The sequence below is a fragment of the Equus asinus genome, chromosome 5, assembly GCF_041296235.1.
Source record: "Equus asinus isolate D_3611 breed Donkey chromosome 5, EquAss-T2T_v2, whole genome shotgun sequence".
Lineage (NCBI taxonomy): Eukaryota > Metazoa > Chordata > Mammalia > Perissodactyla > Equidae > Equus > Equus asinus.
Genome location: NC_091794.1, coordinates 100,358,151 through 100,378,404, shown reverse-complemented (window position 1 = coordinate 100,378,404; position 20,254 = coordinate 100,358,151). Strand labels below are relative to the sequence as shown.

The 20,254-nt window shown below is 58.5% G+C and overlaps 1 protein-coding gene across 8 annotated transcripts in view; it reads left to right on the top strand.

Annotated features, from left to right (window-relative positions):
* PAX7 (paired box 7) overlaps nucleotides 1–20,254 on the top strand; it is a 100,622-nt gene that overhangs the window by 56,986 nt on the left and 23,382 nt on the right. For all 8 annotated transcript variants that reach the window (XM_070510905.1, XM_070510904.1, XM_070510907.1 and 5 more), the window contains 2 exons: nucleotides 1,940–2,105; nucleotides 3,501–3,703. In XM_070510905.1, the coding sequence (XP_070367006.1) occupies nucleotides 1,940–2,105; nucleotides 3,501–3,703 (369 nt within the window). The remainder of the gene's footprint in view (nucleotides 1–1,939; nucleotides 2,106–3,500; nucleotides 3,704–20,254) is intronic.

The window sequence follows — 20,254 nt, the reverse complement described above, 5'->3', positions numbered from 1 at the left end:
AAGCCTCTCCTCGGACCTCCTTATGGCACCTTGCACGTCACCCCGAGCTTACTGCACGGGCGAGCAGCTGCCCTCTGGCTTGTCTGTGTGTGCCCAGGCAGAGGGCAGCGTGACAGCTACAGTCCTGTTCGTCCATCTCTTACCCCTCGTGTCTTGCTTGGCGCGGAGCAGAGTCCCAGGGGAGTTCTGAGATGAGAAGGAGGGAAGGAAGGAAAGAAAGGAAGGGTGGGGAAGGGGGAAGCAGGCTTCCAGCTGTATTTCAGACCCTTTATTTGAGGAAAAAGATCACTCACACCTAAGAAACAGCGACCAAGCAGAGCAGCGTGTCCCACACGCATGTCGTTCCCAACCATCTTCAGCATCTTCCTCATATTTGCATATTATCCCTATTGTATTTACCTTTTAAATAAAATCAATGTATTTTAAAGTGAAAGTGTATATCACTCTCCTGAAAGGAAGGTAGCTGGAGAGACACATAAATCACAACATGATGCAAGTCCTGTAGGAAAATGCCACCTGCACAGGCGTCCTCTGCGTGTGACAGGGGGATTAGCAGGTGTTGGAAGGTGCTAGGATGCTTTAGCACCAAGCCGATACCTCCTGCTCCACACGCCCAGAGGCCTGGAGGAGGAGAGGTGGTTCCGGGGTTACTTAATGTCTGTGTCACTCGCCATCTGGGGTATCTCTCCCATGCGGGGCGGCAGGAGGCCCACGCTCTGGGAGACACTGAATTAAAACAAAGCTGTTCCCCACACGGCTCCCCGAGGCGCAGCCCCATTCCTCGGCAGGTCGGAAGCAGCCTCCGTTGACTGGCGGGCGTCCATCCCACCCCAGGATGCCCCTGGGGACACCCCAGTGCCCTGGGGAGGCGAGGAGAAGCCGGAACTTGAATTTTATGGGCTGCCTCATCTCCTTTCTCTGAGGAGGATCCTAAGCGGGTCAGAGCCAGCTGCTCTGTTCCTCCAGCTTGGAAAGCTGGACAGTTTCTCCCCTGGGGAAGGACCTGGAAAAGACAGACAAAGGCCCCCTCCACCCAGCTAGGACAGCCCTGCCCCATGTCAGCAGACCTGGTCTAGAGGTTTGGGGGTCTTCGGTGATCTGATGCCAGGGGAGGTTGGGGTCTTCACCCCACCAGGAGGGGCTCCCAACTGAGCCTTGTGGCCCCAGCGCTGGTAAAGACACACCAGAGCCATCTCTGCCTTCACTTGTTCATTCATTCATTCATTCAAGTATTGGGTGGGCACCTGTGGGAGAGTAAGCAGTGAGGCCTCTGCCCACGGGGCTTAGAGCTGAGGGGAGACAAAGAGCATCACCAGGAAACGAGTAAAGAGAATAATGGGCTTGTTGAAGCTCCCAAGCTGGAGGCCTCCCGAGAGGAGGCGGGGACCTGCTTGGACCACCTTCAGTGCAGCCAGGAGGGAATCAGAGCCGGAGGAGGCATTTCAGCCGAGCCCTACAGGCCAAGGAGCCAGCCGCGGGCAGAGTGTGCAGGTTAGAGGGAACAGTGTGTGCAAAGCCCGGAGGTAGGAAGAGCCCCGCACAGCTGCCCCCATTTCCCACACTCTTCTCCTCTCTCTCCGGCCTCTCTTGGGGAACTGGTTACCAATCCAGACAAGCAGGTTCTAGAAGGTTCACACTAAAGTTTGAAGCGCCCTGTCATGTGGGCAAGTCCCCCACTCTCCCCAGGTCTCAGTTTGCTCGTCTGTATAAAGGGGGGATGATGGTCACCCTCTCCCTGGGAGGTGGGGAGGACAGAATGGGTCACACCCTTGGAAGCACTCTGTGAACTGTCCCGAGTGGCAGCTAGGCAGGATGTCCCCCCGTGGGGGAGGACGCCGGCTGGATGGGAGGGTGACTACGAGGGACCGGGTCTAGCTGTGTCTCACTCTCCGCCAGGAGCCAGGCTGAGGGCCTCCATTCTCTGCTCTCCATCCCTCAGGTCTGGTTCAGTAACCGCCGTGCCCGTTGGCGTAAGCAGGCAGGAGCCAACCAGCTGGCAGCGTTCAACCACCTTCTGCCAGGGGGCTTCCCGCCCACCGGCATGCCCACGCTGCCCCCCTACCAGCTGCCAGAGTCCACCTACCCCACCACCACCATCTCCCAAGGTGAGTACCCAGCTCCTGTCCTGGCGTCTCAGTGATACCATTTCATCCCTTCTCCTTGCCTCACCCATTTCTCCCTTCCCTACAAAGAAGGAATAAGACAGTTTTGGGGTTTTTTTTTTTTTTTTGAGGACGATTAGCCCTGAGCTAACATCTGCCACCCGTACTCCTCTTTTTTGCTGAGGAACAGTGGCCCTGAGCTAACATCTGTGCCCATCTTCCTCTACTTTATTTGTGGGATGCCTGCCACAGCATGGCTTGATGAGCAGTGCGTAGGTCTGTACCCGGGAACCAAACTGGTGAGCCCCGGGCTGCCGAAGCGGAACATGCGAACTTAACCGCTGCACCACCGGGCCAGCCCCAAGGAGTTATTTTTTTTATGACCATTTGTCTGCTTTCATGTGGGCAGACTATTGATGCAAAAAGATGAGTCCTGCCCTTGAACTTCTTAGCTTTGCCAACGAGCCACAGAGCATCCCCTGCGGATCAACAAGGTCGCCTCCATGCCCACGCTTAGAACAGAGCTTCTTAAACTGGGAAGTCACACTAGCCTCCTGGGGTCTTATTAAAATGCGGAAGAGATGGCGAGCCTTGTCGGGGGAGAAGGGTTCCCCCCCCCACCCTCCCTGGATCCTGCCCCCCATTCTGCCCTCCCCCTCCTGTCCGCCCCCAGCACACATCAGGAATCCTGCTACTGGACATCTGCCTCATGAAGCCCCGTGGCCTCCTCTTAAAGGGCCAGCAGGCTGCAGCTCTGGAGGCCGAGGAGAGGGGCAGGGGGCCCACCTTGCGGTTCTCCATGAGAAATTGGACTGTGGCCGTGGCTGACGATCCCAGCCACTGGAAGGCTGCATGGAGGGTCTGAAAGAGAGGACCAGCAGCTGAGAACAGAAATGGCAGTTCAAACCCTGGCTCCCCCCCACTAGCCTTGTCACCTTGCACAAGTGCCCTGACCCCCCCCCCCCCGCCAAGCCTCAATTTCTTCATCTCTAAAATGGGAACCACACTTTTGCTTCATAGCCTTAGACAGCATTTGTGAAAGCACCTGGCAAGGCGCCATTGGATCAGGCCTGGACTGCGTAGGTTAACAGAGTTCCCAATGAGGTCTGACGTTCAGTCCAGATAACATTTATTGAGCACCTACTGTGTGCCAAGCACTGAGCAACAGGGCCAGGGGGCAGTCTCCTAGAGCTTATCTGGAATGTTGGTCAGCTGTCACTCAGGCCTTGGCCAGTCCCTTGTGCCCTGTCCAGAAGCCAGCTTGTCCCATCCCAGTGGCGTCCCTCCCAGGCCTGGAGATGGAGAATGAGGCTCCTGGCTCCTCTTCCAGACAGGAGGTTCCTTCCCCGCCTGGAAGGCCCGGTCCTTGCTCAGGCCCTCTCCTGGGTCTCTCCACAGACGGGGGCAGCACTGTGCACCGGCCCCAGCCCCTCCCGCCGTCCACCATGCACCAGGGGGGCCTGGCGGCAGCAGCCGCAGCCGCTGACAGCAGCTCTGCCTATGGAGCCCGCCACAGCTTCTCCAGCTACTCCGACAGCTTCATGAACCCGGCGGCTCCCGCCAACCACATGAACCCCGTCAGCAACGGCCTGTCCCCTCAGGTAGGTGGCCTGGCCCCCCTGCCCAGGGTCCCATCGCCGGACAACACCTGGCCAGTAGGGGCTCCGAGCGACACAGGTTGGCTCTTCCCTGGGGGGAGTTCACTGGCTTCCACAAAACTGCTGGCTGTTGGGAACCTGGAGTGAGTTGAAGCGGGAGGCGAGGATGCTCCCTCCACCGTCACTTCTCAGTATTCTGTGATCCTTCGCCCTGCATTACCTTCTCCAAGCTGCAGATCTGGGCGACCCCGTGGGCGGATGTGGAGAAAGGTTTCCATACTTCTTGTGACCCTGAAACAAACAAATCCTGTATTATAGCCTTACTCCTGGCCCCACAGCCACCCGGCGCTTGTGAAACTGGCCCACCCCCCACCTCATGGGGGTTCAGTCTGTAAAAGTCAGGCGTTCTCAGGCAGCGCGTCGCGTTGCTGGAAGTCGGGCACTGTTTCCTGTGGGATGCTGACTGTGGGTGGGGCTTGGTTCTAGAAGCAGGAGTCCTTCCTGGATTCCACCCTGTGCGCCATCTCCCGCCTTTCACAGGAGTGACGGATGAGGGAAAGGAGGGACCGCATCCTGTTGGTGGAGAGAGTTGCTGGGGTTCTAGACGGGGAGCTCGACTCCCACGGGGGCTTGGAATGCTGTTCACTCACGCGTGACAGGTTGCTGGTTGCGTCACCCGCCGCCTGATGTGCTGTTAGAAGTTGTGGAACCTTCTTTAGGTGAAGTCAGAAAGACAAAGCTGGGGCCGATGGTGGTTCCTGGTGGGCGGTTACTGGCTGATGGTGGTGATTGGTGAGTTTGGAGAATGGGACTCAGTGATGCTGAATTTGAGGAGCCGATGAGTTCGTTTCCGCGGCTACAGCAGGCTCTCAGATACCCACAGAGGAAGGAATTAATCCTTGTACCCTGCCTCCCACCTCCCGAGAGGTCTGTGGAGAGAATAAAGTGGCGCAGACAGATGTGAACAGCTGTAGCGCGGGAGAACAGGTGAAGGCTCGGAGGGGCTGAGCCCAGCTCTGCTGCTCAGGGTGTTAAGTGAGTTGGCATCTCTGAGCCTCAGTTTATGCCCCGTTAGAAAAAAGAGCCATCAAACAGAGACGGTTGCCACTTCCTAAGAAGGTGCTCTCTGCATTCCACGTGCTCTCTGCTCAAAGTGCCAGCACAGAGCTGGGACGAAGCCGGGGCCAAATGAACATTAGTCTCTTGCCCACCTCCCCGCCCCCCGCCTTGGCCAGGACAATATAATTAGTAGAGAAACTCGTTACCTGAAGGATAAAAGGGGCCCAAGGGAGGTCAGCTACATCCCCGCGGCCACGTCCATGCAGCGACCTGTTTTTGTAAGTCAAGTTTTACGCGTACAACCACGCCCATCCACTTACATATTTGTGGCTGCTTCTGCAGAGTTGAGGTGTTTCAAAAAGAGACCACGTGGCCCACAAAGCTTAAAATATTTACTAAAATACTAAAATATTTGGCCCTTACCGAAAACGATTGCCAATCCCTGGTCTAAAACATGCCCAAGAATGTTCATCTCCTGCACGCTTGGGGCTCATTCCCGTTTGCCCCGTTAATGTGTATAGTTGACGTCTGACTGCCTTTTGGTTCCATCATTCTTGTGGGTAAGGTCCTTTCCCCTTTCTCTGCCTTGATTTTCTCATCCACCAAATGGGGGCGATGCCAGCACCTGCGTACAGGGTTAGTGGGGACTGAATGAGTGGATCCAGTAAAGCCCTTAGCCCGGGTCCCGTGCAGAGCCGAGTGGCCGGTAAACATAAGCAGCTGTGCACAGAGCTCCCCACAGTGACGCACCACATGCTCCGGGGGCTCACGTTGTGGGGGTGTTGCAGCCTGCAGACCGGGATGTTTTCCCAGTGGACTCTAACTGGCCATTTTGGGGTTCAAGGCCATCACCTCCATCTCATTAGTGGCTGAGCTAACCTTCTGACTAATCCTCCAGTGGCTACTCCTGACTCAGAGACAGGAGGATCCCGGAGCTGGCTGGGTGAGGAGGCTGCACAGACCAGGGTATCCATGCCCGAGAATGTGGTCCAGGCATGGCCTTATGGTGCAAAGCAAGTCGGAGGAGCAGCACGTGAAAGGCTGAAGAGGGCCCTTGAGATGATGTGGGCCAGCCAGACGGAGGACCCAGGACACACTGGCCGGGCCAGGGCTGACCACTGCTCCTCCCAGCCCTCCCGTCTCCAAGTGGGCTGAGGTTTATCCCCAAAGCAGCATGTTGTCACAGGGCAGAGGAGAGACCAGCAAAGAAGGGGCCCCCCGGCTTCTGGAGCGTGACTCAGCAATGGGATTCAAGAGAGGCTGCTCCGTGCACTGTTAGGGCCCAGAAATGGACCTCAGGGAGGGAGGGGGGAGGAGGAGAAACTAAGCCACCACTCTGAGCAGCCAGGTCAAGGCCCAGCTTCTCCCCGCCTTAGCTGGACCCTCACCCCTCCTCCGAGAGACCCTCGGGAAGCTTCGTCCCCCTCCCTCAGGGCGAGGAGGCTGTGAGGGCATGATGGATTGGGCGAACTCCGGGGACTCACCCAGAGGTTCCCACCGAAGGTGTGAAGACAGATGAGGGTCTGACAGGGGCAGAGGGGACCCGGAGGTGAACAGCTGCCGGATGGAGGGAGGGGCTGCTCACGGGGCAGATGCGAGGGCGGGCCGTGTGTGCCTCTGTGCATGTGAACTGCCGGGGTTAAGCTAGGAACGCTTCCTCAAGGAAGGGGGCAGCGACGGGGGCGTTTCTGGTCCTTGTACAGAAGTTGCTGGCGGTGCCAAGCTCCGACTCCCGGTGCACGCTCTCCTCCGTCTGAGCAGGCGGACTGCGCATCTTCGGCACGTCCCGGTGGTCTTGGGAGGGCTGGGGGGTGGGAGTCTCCGCCAAGACAGATCCACTTCCCACGTCCCGTCTCCCCGGCAGGAGGGCTTTCTCTGAGGCTCACCGGGACAAGAGGGGGAGTACAGGCCCCCTCGGGGATGGGGCTTCTTCCTGGGCTGTGGGGCCGGCACTTGCCCCTCACCCAGGCCTGCAGGACCGGGCCGCCGTCGCCCAGATAGCCTTGGCCCTTGTTCTTACAAAAGCCCAAGGGGACGACGTTGGGGGGTGAAGTTGGGGCTCTGCTGAGTGCCTGGCCGGCTTTTGCTGCTGCCTGGGGAACACCTCCTCCCGGGGTTCACCCGGGTTCTCGTCCCAGACCCAGTCTGGGAAGCGGGTGCTGCTGAGCCTCAGAGATCCCGGAGAGACGGCTCAGCAGAACCTCACGGAAAAGCCGTTCACTCCTCTCATGCCCCGCTCTCATGGACCCAGTAGTTCTGCAGTGCCTGCATGTGCCAGGCTCTGTTCCAGGCCTGAATCAGCGACCCCGCAGGATGCAGAGCCCACCCTGGCAGAGCTGGCAGTGCCAGGGCAGACACATCGGAAAGGGAATTAGAAAGCACGCAGTATGTCTGATACCGATGTCGACAAGCACAGATGAACCTCGGCAGACTGCTCGGGGTTCCTATAAACCGGGCTACGGGAGGGCAGAGCCAGGGGTCCACCCACCTCCGGCAGCCTGAGATCCCGGCACTCATGCTGCCCTCCTGCCCCAGAGGTGCCCACACTTGCTCTTCTTTCTGGAGACTGGCTGGCAGCAGGGAGAAACCGTCTCAGGAAGCTGGTCCCTTCAGCTTGGGGGAGGGGACAGCTTGTTCAACCCACGACACGGTGAGGATGCTGAGGCCAGGGCCTCAGGTTGGGGCCGACGGCAAAGCTGAGTCGGAAGGCTCCCAGGAGGGTAGGTGACAGGAGGCTGGGTTTGCGCCCAGCCCAGGCCTTGCCAGGCCCACAGCCCAGCCTCACAGGGTCAGGCACTCAGCACGGGATGGCCCGGCTCTGTGCACGGGGCCTTATGAAGGGGTGGAGGGCAAACCAGTCCTGTGCGGGAGACCTGGTCTCTGGTGGCTTGGAGGGGGCCAGGACTCACAGACCCCCAGCCTGCTCTCTCCCCTTTGCTCCAGGCTGAGGGTCAGGTACTCAGAGAACAGCTCTCAGAGAACAACTCAAGACGGCTTAGGACAGAAGGAACCTTCTGTGACAGGAATGACTGAGTCATCTGACCCCAGCAGATTGATCACTCGTGCCAGCCGGTGTCTGGGAATTGGGAGCAGGGCGCGCTTTTAGGGGTGGTGGGCAGAGATGGAAAGGGGGACACCCAGGCCTGCCCTTAGGACTCGCCAGTCTGATGGGGGAGACACAGCCCCTGCCCTGAGGCGCTCCCAGTCTGAGAGGGGGGACCCAGGTCCTGTCCTTGGGAGCTCATAGCGTCACGGAAGAGAAAAACTGCTCGTCCACAGACGCTCAGGTCTGATGGTGGGAGTGCAGGCCTCCCTGGTAGAGGCCCCATGTGATGGGGGAGACAGGCATCGGGCAGTCCTTCGCAGCTGCCGCTCCAGCCAGTCGGAGCTCCCAAGCAAAGGATCAGGAGCAAAGTTCTGCCATTTCGCGGGTCATTTGGAGGCTATGGTCCTGGTGCCTGTGCTGGGGGCTTCTTGAGGGCCTGCATGGACGCCTTCCCCCAGGGGCGGCCCCTAGCTGGAGCTTCCTTCTCCTCCAGTCTTTTTTAGATGCAGACTCTACGGAATTGGAAGTGGAAGCTGAGGCCCAGAGAGGGCGAGAAAATTGCCCAAAATCACACAGTCAGGTTAGCGGCCAAGCTGGGACTGGCACCCAGGTCTCCAGGCCCCTCGCCCAGAGCTCCTGCCACCACGTCCTGCAAAGGGGGAGCTTGCGTCCTGCCACCTCCACTCCTTTTGCTCCATCCTAAAGCCCCACATCCCTCGTCCCCTTTGCTCCTCTCTGGAGCTTAACATGAGGGAACCTGGAAAAGGGACTTAGGTATTTACAATTTCCCCGACACTGAACTAGTGAAAACTATTCTGTAAGTGGCAGTTGACCACAGGCCACGATCCCAGGAAAACAAGGCTTTTCGTCCTTTGCTGAATCTTGGGTTTTTTCCTCCTTTCCCCCCATGCTCGTGGTGACAGTGACAGCTAACGTGGTGTGCACGCTGACTGTGGGCCGCACGGACAGGCCAGGTGCTGTACCTGCCTTTGCTCCTTGAACCTCGGCCGTTGCCTTGTGACCTTCCTTTTACAGACGGGGAAACTGACTTGTCCAGAGTTCTCCATCCGTCCACCCATCCATCCAGCAAGTACTTACTAAGCCCCTAGGGGGCCAGCCTCTGTGCTGGGCTCTGGGAGGGGCAGAGCTAGGATTGAAGAATCTGGCTCCAGGGCCCGCTGTGCTATTCTGCTGTGTCTGCCTTGGCAGGCTGGTCCTCCAGTCCATATGGGGACGTTGAGGTTCTAGGCTAGAGTGGCAATTAGTGGCATAGGCAGGTTCAAGGTCTGTCCCTCAAGTGCCAAGCTCCCCTCTGCTCCCGAGACCAGGAATAAAGATCCAGGCTTTATTTCAGTTTCGTTATGAAGGGGTTTTCCTGGATGCCTCTCAACAGCTGATTCCCAGCGCTGCCCTCCCCGCAGCTTTTGAGGCCTCCCAGGGAGCCAATCCAACAAGGACAGACACTCCATCAGCTGCACACCCACTGCGCACCAGATCCCATGTAAACCCTACACTTGGGGAGACAGGCTCAGAGAGGTTAAGTAACTTGCTGAAGGCCACAGAGCAGGGGCGTGGCGGAGATGGGATTCTAAGGCAGATCTGCCTGATCCGTGCACCACACCTTCCCGTGACCCTCAGCGGGACAAGCTCAAGACCGTCCACTGGCTTCCGGGCACTGAGCTGTGCCCCCCACGTGGTGGGCCCTGGAACCTCCCGTCGCCTCTTTCTCCTCTCACTTCCTCTCGGTGTTTTTTTTCCCCTTTATTGGCGACACTGCGTTTATAATAAGCATTTAAAATGAGTCTTGCTGGACCAGGGACGAGGAAGGAGGAGGGAGTGGAAGATTTGTAGGCAGGAAGACGGGAGGGGGATTGTGGGGTGTTAAATAGCCCAGAATTTTTAAAAACTGATGCAAATCACTGGTAGGAGAGAAAATTATGTGCAATTACGTCCTGATATTGGAAGGTTTTGCCTAGCCCAGGCAACAAGATCTCATTAACAAGCAGAAAATAAGATTGAAATGGTGTGTGAAAGAGCTGAAAAATGAATTTGAATGCTGCGTTTGTCCACAATTACCCCCTCCTTCACACATATTTTATTGCAATTTTTTTATTATTCTTAATCTCTCCATTCCTCAAAGCAGATTGGGGACATCCTGGCATTACTGGGGCGTCGGGAGGAGGTGTGGAGGATTTCCCGCTCCCCTGAAAGGAGACCCTGCTCTCGCACATTTTCCGAGGTTGGGTTTTGGACGGATCAGAATTCATTTCTCTGGCTTAGCGGGTTGTAGGAACATGGGGCTTTAACCCCAGCCAGTAGCTCCTCTGGGGCCCCGCCCCGCCCTTCCTTCTCCTCCCTTCCCTGCGCCTCCTCTGCCTCCTGCTCACTTCCCGCTCCACCTTCATTTCCCCTGCCTTCTCAGGGTCTCTTCCAGGCTGTCCCCTTCCCGGGAGGCCTCTCCCACAGGCCCCACGAATGGAGGAAGCCTGGGACGAGGGAAACTGTGCGGCCTTTGCCAGCAAGCAGTCCTGAGTTGGAGTTCTGGTTCTGCTGCTTGCTAAGTTGCTGTGTGGCTTGGGGCAGCTTGCTTAACCTCTCTGGGCTTCATTTTCCTCGTCTGAGAATGGGAGTGAGAATCCCTACCTCTCAGGGACTGCTATGAGGACTAAGGGAGAATTTGAGTGAAGTACCTGGTATACAGTAGGTGCTTAATACATGTGCATTCTCCACACACACCCCCGTCTGTGCCCTGGCCTCCCAACTCTGCCTTACTCCCGTCCCGTACCCCATCTCTCCCGTCTCTTCCCTCCCTTCTTTCTCCCCTTCACTCCCTTCGGTTGGTTGGGAAATGCCTGAGTTGGTTTCCAATCCAGGACAGTGGTGGGGGTGCCACTGAGCCCAGCCTTAGGAAGAGGAGGCCACATCCAGGTAGCACCCTCTGTGCAGAAAGCACAGCAAAGCCCATCTCCCCCGTCCCCCTCGGCCCTGGGGAAGCATGAGCTGGGAGGGAAGGAATGACTGGCTCACGTAGGAAGGACACTGGCTCTGACACTGGTTTTTCCCAGGATTAGGGAAAAACTAGCTGAGTCACCCACCCACCCACCTACCCATTTCTCACCATGACCAGCGGTGACAGTGTGGGATCAGGGGTCAGCTTGTGGGAAGAGCCAAGAGTCTGCAGCCAGATTTTCTTGGACCTGAAGCCAAATGCCATTTTGCAGTGTCTGCCCTCCCCAGCTGGCTTTCACCGTCCCCAGGGAGAGCCCAGCTCACAGAGCTCCCCCCACCCCAGCCCCATCTGCCAGCCCCTGGTCACAGCCCTGACAGGTCAGGGTACCAATGGGGAGTGTCCACTCAGCTCATCAGAGGTCCCCTGACCCCGAGTGCCCCTCCCCCTTGACTCCTGGGCAGGGATGAGCTACCAGGCTCAGAGAATCGGCCGTGGGACCCTGGGCATCCTCGAGGGCCCTGCCAAGATCCTGCTCTCTCGTCCAGCTCTGCCTTTGTCCACGGTTAACCTACCTCAGTGGGAAAAGCTGAGTTATCCCCCCGGCCCCCGCCCCGCGGCTCCTCGCCAAGCAAAACCACCTGCTCCCATCAATCAGAGGCCAGCTCCCGCCCACGGGAGGCCTGGGCCAGTCTCCTCGCCTGTGAAAACAGGCCCATGTTTATATCTCTGCCTTCCTCATCCCTTTTTCCCGGGTGGAGGGGACTGAGGGGGCAGGGGAGAGACAGGCGAGCCTGGGATCAGGAACTCTCCGGACTGCTGGTGAGGAGGGCGCTCATGCCTGTGTGCACAACCTGCCAGGAACTGGGGGGTCTGACTCTGGGGTCTTTTCATCCTTGAGGACGACTGTGGCCTTTTCTCCTTTCTTAGAAGACCGAGTGGGATTCTGGGAAGATGGCATCTTAATCCACCTCCCTGAGTCTGGACCAGAGATGGGGGGTGACAGCAGCCCTCAGGAAATGCTCTTGGATCCTTTTTGCCCACCACGGAAACATCCGCCCCACCTCCTGAGGAGGCGTGGGCAGGAGCTTGCCTCATGAACGGGGGGTCAGGGAGATCTAGATGTTTCCACGCCCCACCTGACGTCAGGGACCACGGGCTTCAGGGGGACCACGGGCGTGCCAGAAATCCTCGGTGCACGACGCTTCCTTTGCTCACACACAGAACTCGGTGTCTGGCACGTAGTAGGCCTCCAACAACTGTTGGTGAGCCCCGGGTCCCGCAGGCCTGGTTACAGCAGCTGTGGGCTGCTCCCCAGAGCTTTCGGAGGCAGCTGACCGTTTCGTTTGCACTGGAATGTCATTACATACGATTCCCTTCAAATTCATTTATCTCGCTCCTGTTACGGACACGATGTATAGGGAGGCTCAGAACAGACGCTAAGATGGCTGTCTCTGCTCGTACCCAGTATACTTGGGGGAGACAGTACTCCCCCGCCCCAGAGAGCGGTGAGTCAGTGGTTGACAGCTGAGTGGGACTTCTGGTCAGACAGGATAGGACGAGCAGAGGAGTTTGGAGAAGGGAGCGTGTGGTCAGAGGAGGCTTCCCGGAGGAGGAGTCTCAAAGGGGAAGTAGAATTTGCTCAGGGGAAAATAGGAAGGCACAGGAGGATGGTGCAGACCAGACAGCAGTAAATGATATGGCAAATACTGCAACAGTGGCTAATTCAGATACGTCATGGGCACAGTGGAATGATCATACAGACGAGGGTTCGGATTCTGGGTCTTCTACATACTTGCTCTGTGACCACGGGCAAGTTACATGAGCTCTCTGAGCCTCAGTTTCCTCACCTGTAAAATGGGGCCAATACGATTCACCTTGCAGGATAACAAGAATTAAGTGAGACTGTTCATGTGAAACACCCGGTACTGTGCCTGGCACACAGGAAGGGCTCAGTTCAGTCAGTGGCAGTTTTTCCGTCTCTGCTTCTCCCTGCCCTGAGGAGAACTGAATCAGCGAGGTCCCGCTAGGTTTCTCTGCTTCGACCATTTCTTTCTGGGACTGGAGGTCCGGCTCAGCCCCAGCCAGGTCTGGTCACTGGCTGGAAAGTTGGGAGATCTGAGTTCCCTCCTGGCTCAGCTTCTGACCCACTGCGTGCCCTTGGCAGAGGCCTCCCTGCTCTGGTCCTCGGTTTCCCCATCTGTGCAATGAACGAGATGGAGCGACTGCTAGTAAGGAACGTGCCTGCTCAGTCTGTGATTTCTCTGGGTTCTTTGTACCAGCACGTGAGCCGCAGCTCCTAAATCTGCCGGCGGGGGCGACCCTCCTCCCCGTGCTGCGCCTCCTCCCCACTCTCCTGGGGCCCCAGCTCGGGCTTCCCAGCAGGCCGGGGGGTTAGCTATCCATCCCGAGCTGCCTGGCTTGGTGGGAAAGAATGCAAATAGCGGATTTGTCCTCCTTTCTGATTAGCGCGGGGGCTCGGAATAAGACAGTCCCGGCAGATAGAGGGGAAGAAAATGAGGGAGATTAGCAATTAATACAGCGGGCAGACCCAGAGCTGCTCAGGCCTGTCCCTGGGGTCCCCAGCGGGAGGGAGGCCGCCGGGATGGCCAGGTGACTGGACCTGGGAGGCCAGGCAAGGTCCCAAATAGGAGAGGTGGGGTGCCTTTGAGGGTCCCCCAAGGCCATGCCCCCTGTCTCAAGCCTTTCCACTTGCTGCTCCCTCTGCCTGGGAGCCCTTCTCCACCTGCCGTCATCATCGCAAACCCACTCCTACTCATTCTTGAAGACTCGGCCCCCTTCTGGAAAGCCTTCCTCACCTGCTTGTGGTGGGTTAGTTCTGCTAGCCCATAACTCTCCCTGTGCATTTATGACGTTTTGTCAGGATGTTAAAAGTACCTGTCTTACTAGACAAGTTAATAATAATGACGATTTTTTTGAGCATTGACCCCAGGCCAGATGCCGTGCTAAGCGGGTCCCACGGATTATCTCATTTACTCTTCAGAACGTCTCCTTCGGAAGGGGAGGGCCCCAGTTATTTCTGTCTCACAAACAGGGGGACACAGCCACCCCGCAGTTTACGTGATTTGCCTAAGATAAGTTGTTAGCAAGTGGCAGGCTCTGGACTTGACCCCAGCCTGCCTGGCCTCGGGGATCATGCTCTTAGCCAGTACATGTCACGAAAACAGTCTGTTTGCCACGTGCTGATGGGCCCCAAACGTGACTCTTTGCTCTCCCTGTTCCCGGTGCCCTAAGAGGCCTCAGGACGCAGGCTCTGGAATCTCTGGGCCTGGGGCCCAATCTCCACCACTTTCACTTCCAACCTGTGCCATTCCAAACAGGTGCTTTTCTGCCTCAGTCTCCCCCTCTGTAAAGCGAGGCTAAGAACAATTCTCATCTCATGGAACTGGTCTGAGCAGCAAGTGCGTTGATGTGACAGAGCGTGTGGGCATCTGGCACAGTGCAGGGGGGCATTTGCAGATGGGGGTCCCAAGGCTGCCAAGCGCGTCGGTGCAGGGCCAGGCCCCAGACCTCCTGTTGCGGAATTAATTTTCCCCCAGCACCTTCGAGTTCCCCTGCTTCTGCCGCCTCCCTGTCCAGGCTCCTGCCCAACCTCAGCCGCAGCCCTCCCCCTGCCCCCGAGCCTCCCCATCAGCCCCGTCTCTCCCGGGGCCCTCTTCCCAGCTGTGAACACTTCTCCAACACCTTTGGGGTGGGGACAGGGGTTCTGAGCTGCCCCCAGAGAGCTCTGCTGCCAGGTGGTGGCTGATGGGGAGGAAACAGGCAGAAGAGGCTCTTCCGCTGGAGTTTCTGGGAGCATCTGAGATCCGGGCCAGTGTCCCCAGGCACGGCTGGCGACCTTCAGAGGGTCAGGCCTGAGCGCCGCCCCAATGCCTGTGCAACCTCGGCCAGTTACCCCGCTCTGCGCCTCTGTTTCCTTCTGAGTGACAAGGGCCAGTGCTTTCTTTGAAGGGAGGACAGCCTCTACCCCATCCCGGCCTGCAGTCCCACTGTCCTTCTCCGGCCAGCCTCCCCTCCGTGTTGTGTCCTGTCCTTCAGCCCAGAACTTTCTCTGGGCCCAGCTGATGGGAAATTAACCGCTGATTTCTTCTCTCCCTCTGTTTCCTGTTTCTCTCTCCCCGACTGCTTGCGGTTCTGGGTTCTCCGGGCGCTTCTCTCCCTTAGGCCCCCTTTTCCCTGCCCCGGCTGCAGACCCGTCTTCTTTCAGACCCTCCTCCCTCCTCCTCTCAAATCCAGCCCGTTCCCTTTCCCCTGATCTCTCTCATTCTTCTCCACTCCTTCTCTCATTTCTCGATTCCTGCCCAAACACCTCTTCTCTCTCCATCTCCAGCTCAGCCCCCGCCCCAGGTCTGCTTTCCCACTCCCTCCCACCTCTCGGACTGTCCAGCTCGCAGACTGGCGGGGGCTGGGCGCAGGTTCCGGGGCGCAGGTTCTGGGCCGGGGTGGGTGGGGGCGGGGGCGGGGGCGGAGGCGGCCAGGGGGGGGGCGGATCGGGGATCGCGCGCGCCGCCGCCCCTCCCCGCGCCGCGCTGCCGCCGCGCGCCTTTGATCCATGGCCCGAGGCCGCCTGACAGTGGAAAATGCGGGGAGACAAAACCACTCAGTCAAAGTGATTCCCAACAACTGTCTCCCCGAGATAAGGAGGCACTCGGGCTTGCCGGCCTGCTTAATTCCCGCTGCCCGGGCTTGGGATCGGGGAGCAGCGGCTGCCCGGCCGCCCCCCAAACGCGAGCCACCGCGTCGTCGCGGGTCCTGCCTGGGCTGTCCCTTCCTGGAGCGCATGGGCCAGGGCAGGGCGGGCTGGGTGAGTGAGAGAAGCAGACAGATGCCCACATCCTTGGTGGCGCCTCCAGTGAGGGCTTCCATCCATATTCCCTGTGCATTCATTTGGTGCCCTTATGCAATGCACTTGCCAGAACATTCTCACCTCCCTGCTCTTCACTAGCCAAACCCTATTCATCTCCCTGGCCTCAGCTCAGAGATCACTTCCTCCGACAAGCTTCCTCTGACCCTCCAGTCTGGGTGGCTGCCCTCCCTCCCAGGGGAGCAGTTTTGCCTCTGAATGCTAACTTTCTGGATGCTGCTGTCTCCGCGCGCAGCACGGACCAGGCTATCCTGGGCCCATGTTCTCAGCACAAAGCCTGGCACACAGCAGGGGTCCCATAAACAGCTGTGGGCAGGCATTGGCCCCTGTGAACATCCCTTCTGTGCCCCGCCCCGTGGCCCCTGCCTTCAAGGACCTTCCAGTTAGTTTGGCTGGAGGCAAGCGAGCAAAGCAGGAGCCAGAAGTCTCCAGAAAGAAGGGATTGCCGGCTTGGCTGGGCTGGACAAACCACCTGGAGGTCCAGCCCCGCTTTCCAGCCCCTTCCTTGGGAAGCTGGGGTCCAGCTCCGGAGGTTCAGGAAGTGGCAAGAGGTCCAATTACGTAAAGTGAGGACAAAAGAGGACCCTTGCTCCACCCAGAACCTCCACGGGGCTGTCCGTCGGGGGCCGAGGGAGCCAGCTTGTTCCCAGAGATGGCAGGGGCAGAGGTCATGGGGAGGCGGAATTCAGGAGGAGGAAGGGCGTTCCCATGGGAGCTGGCTGCCGTGGAGGGCGGCCGTGTGACGCAGTGAGCACCCCGTCCCTGGGGGTATGGGCAGACTCCGGTTTCCTCTGGACTCTTGGAGGCTGGGTTCTTCGCAGGGTAGGGGATTAAATAGGGTCAGTGGTTCCCAAACCTGTGCATCAGAGTGATCTGGGATGCCTGCTAAAAGTCTAAATTCCCAGGCTCCCGCCTGACCGGCTGATGCACAGGCCTGTCCCGGGCCTGGGGGGATCCCTGTTTTAAAGACGACGCCAGCCGAGGCAGCCCAGATCAGGGAGCCTTCACCTTGTCAGCATCGCCTCAGCACCTTGACCCCCCCTTTCTTTAGGAAGTGACTCAGAGGAGGGTCTGTTTGCGCTGAACTGAGACCGCCTCTCCAGCCGTCTCTGAGCCAGAAGGCGCCCTGGAAATAGTTGGCAGAACCCGCCGCCTCCTTTTACAAACAGAGGCGCCCCCGCTGGTCCCGCACACTTTTCACGGCCCAGAAAGACTCGGGGATTATCAGGCCTTTTCTGGGGGCACAGTGTGGCAAGGGCCGGATCGTCTCAGAGGTCGCTGGACAGCACTTACGGTCCTCTCTGCCTCTGCTCCGAGTGGCGTGGGCAATCCCCACTTTGACACAAAGCCCTGGGAAATCTTCTCGAGCATTGAGCACCAGATGAGGAGAGCCGGGTGGAGGGTGGGAGGGAGAGCCGCCTCTGCCTGGCTCCGGTCCCTCCATCCCGCTGGTCTGTTGGGGGCCAGCAGAGAGCATGATGGCTCAGCGTGCAACCTTCTCACCAGACCCGTGGTCTGAGCTCTGGCGGCGTCGGAGGATTAAGGTCCCGTAAGGGCGCTGGCTGGTGTCTCACACAAAGAGGACACATCCCGGCTGAAATTGAGACATAGTGCCCGGGGGCAGAAGTCCCTGAGTCTCCCCCAGGGCTGCCTTCCCTTCCCCACCACAGAGAATGCCCTCCCAACTCCAGGCCCCCTGAGCATCCTTCCCTGAGGCCCTGGAGCCTGCTCCGACCCCAGCCAACTCCATCCTCCCTCCCTGGGTATCTGGAGGGAAGCAGCTGTCCCAACTGGGGTCCCACCCTGGAGTGGGATTGCTCTTCCAGCATCATTACTGTCCATAATAAGGCCAACACCACCCCTAGTTTGTTCAGAACCTGGGGGTCAACAAGGTGCTTTTGCCCCATTAGCTGTTTGATCTTCACTGAGCCCTGAGGGCCTGGAGTCATCATGCCCATTTTGCAGACTGAGAGGCGAAGCTCAAGGTTGGCAGCAAGGGGCAGTGTCGGAATCCAAAACCCAGGTCTGTCTGATACCAGAGATGAAATTCCCTCCTTCGTGCTGGGCTGCCAGAACAGGCCCTCGCTACCTCACTGGGTCTGGTCTGCACTTTAACAAGTTCCCAGGGGATTTGCATGCACGGGAAAACTTGAGAAGCACTGCTGAAATGACCTTGTCATGCCCTCCCCAACTCCCCAGCTCTCAGATGCGCCCCAAGCTCCCGGCAGTGACTCAGAGTGGACCCCCCTGAGGAAGAGCCTGCGAGGGGAGCTGACATCCCTCAGGGGCCCAGAGCAAGGAGCAGGGGAGCAGGGAGGGGGCTGAGGGCTCCTCCAGCCCTGCAGTCCTGCACTGTGCTGACAACCAGCCGGACCCGGGTGCGAGCCTGGCCCCCTGCGTGGTGCGTGACCCTGGCCCATTCAACTCCAGGGCTGCTTCGGGAGGGGCTTCCTGCTGGAGGTATGCAGGGGTGGTGGGCAGAGGGGCGTGGAAGTGGACAGACAGACAGACACGCAGAACAGCCAGGGAAAGGGAGGGCTGGAGGAGCAGTGGAGGCAGAGGGAGAGGCAGGCAGGCAGGGAGACGTAAAGAGAGGCTGGGAGAGCAGCACAGAGAGAGAGAGAGAGAGGAAGGGAGAGAGAGAGAGAGAGAGACGAGAGAGAGAGGAAGGCAGAGAGAGAGATAGAGAGAAAGACGAGAGAGAGCAACATGGAGAGAAGGGAGCAGACAGAGACAGGGACGAGAAGAAAAGGAGAGAAACAGGGAGACGCCGTGGATGACGGGAGCGACAAGTGGTGGAGCAGAGACACAGGTGGAGGGAGATGAACTTACAGAAATGGGAGGGGCGCAGGGAGCCGAGACAGGAAGGAGGACACCGAAGCGGGAGGGGCGGGTGCGGAGAGGGCTTGGGGGAGACCCAGACACGGCTCTGCAGTCAGACAGACCTGAGTTTGAACTCCAGACCCTCCACCTCCTAGCTGTGTGGCCTTGGGTTCCTGCATCAAGGGAACAGCCGCAGCAGAAGGGGCCCTTTATCCCTGGACATGGTAACCTGCCAGAGCCCAGCATTTCTCCGCGCTCCCTGCTCCCACCCACGGTCCCCGGATCCACAGCCAAGGGGGCTGCCTGGGCCTGAACCCCAAGTGCCTGCTCCCAGCCCCGGCCTCCCCGTGCGGCGGCGGTTGGTCCAGAGCCCCCAGAGCCCAGGGTGAGAAGTCCTGCCCTTCTGCCAAGTGTTTTCCTTTAGTTCCAGATGCCACCCTGACAGGTGCTCCCCTGTGATTAATGTCCCCAACCCCCAGGCCTGGGACCAGCCCCTCCTCCCCAAGCCAGAGCTGGTAGGTGTGTGGGCTGCACAGGGACCAAGCCTCCCAGAATCCTGCCTGGTCCTCTCTCTCCCTGCACCTTCCCTGGCCACCAGGAGAGAGAAGAGCCCCGCCTCAGAATCCCCTGAGAGGAGCTGATGTGACCCAGCTTTCCTTCAAGGCTGTGTTTTCCCGTCTGTGTGATGATGTTAATAATCCTGCTGCTGTGGTCAGGAGGCTGTCAGCCTGGAGTGCCCGGAGCCCCTTGGGGCAAAGCAGAAAGGCCTCTGGGGGGCTGCGAGGAGGCCCCCACCCATAACAGAGTCACTGATGGTGGCCTGGGGCACAGGAGAGTAACTTCAGTGGTCAGTGATGCTCAGTGACTCAGAGAGGGAACTTGAGGTCATCACATTACATAGGGGACACAGGAGCTTCAGCAACTCGAAGGCCCCTTGCAGAGTGGCAGGGAAGGGGATCATGTATGGTTGGGGGTATAGCCAGGTGGTTTGGGGGACTGCTGTCAGAGCTGGGGGCTGTGGCTGGAGATGCAGTGAAGTGCGAATTGGAGTGCTCTTATCTAAAATTTAGGCAATAACTCTCCAATTGGGAGGAGTGGTTACTAGCTGTGTGATCTTGAGCAAGTGACGTGACCTCTCTGTGCCTCCGTTTCCTTATCTGTAAAATGTGGATGACAGTACTACCTATTTTACAGGGCTGAGTGAGGAGTAAACAGGTTAACAATGAAATGCTTGGAGCCCTACTTGGCACAGAATCAGCATCAGAGAAACGTTAGCTGGGATTACGGATGGTTATGTTTAGAACCATGGTCTGCACAGGGTCATGGAGTTGGGTTGTAATGGGAGCTGAGACCCAGGCTGGCGTTGGGGTAGATGCAGTATAAGATGGGCTGGGGTCTCCATTCTGGGTCCTTTCCCCACCTCGCCCAACCCCCTTCTGGAATAACCCTCGGCCTCGCCTTCCCATGCCTTCTAGAAAGCGCCTGTCTCCTCCCGCGTCTCTCCCAGCCCGGGGGACACAGAGATAACATCTCTCTGCGGCTGTCCCCAGCCTCTTGTTTGTTTGCTACGTCGGAGCCGTGGGCACATTTTTGCTAATTTTGTGGCTGCCTTTATCAAATGGGGATTCACAGGCACTTTATCCTCGATAAGTGGATTAGTCGGTGAGCTAAACAAGACGGTATGGGACGTGGGGGCTGCTCCGGAGAAGATATTTGTTTCGCGAAGAATGGAGCCTGCGTTCTGTGCCCTGCGCAGGCGAGGCAGGCAGGGCGGCGAGGTGGCTGGAGGGCCTC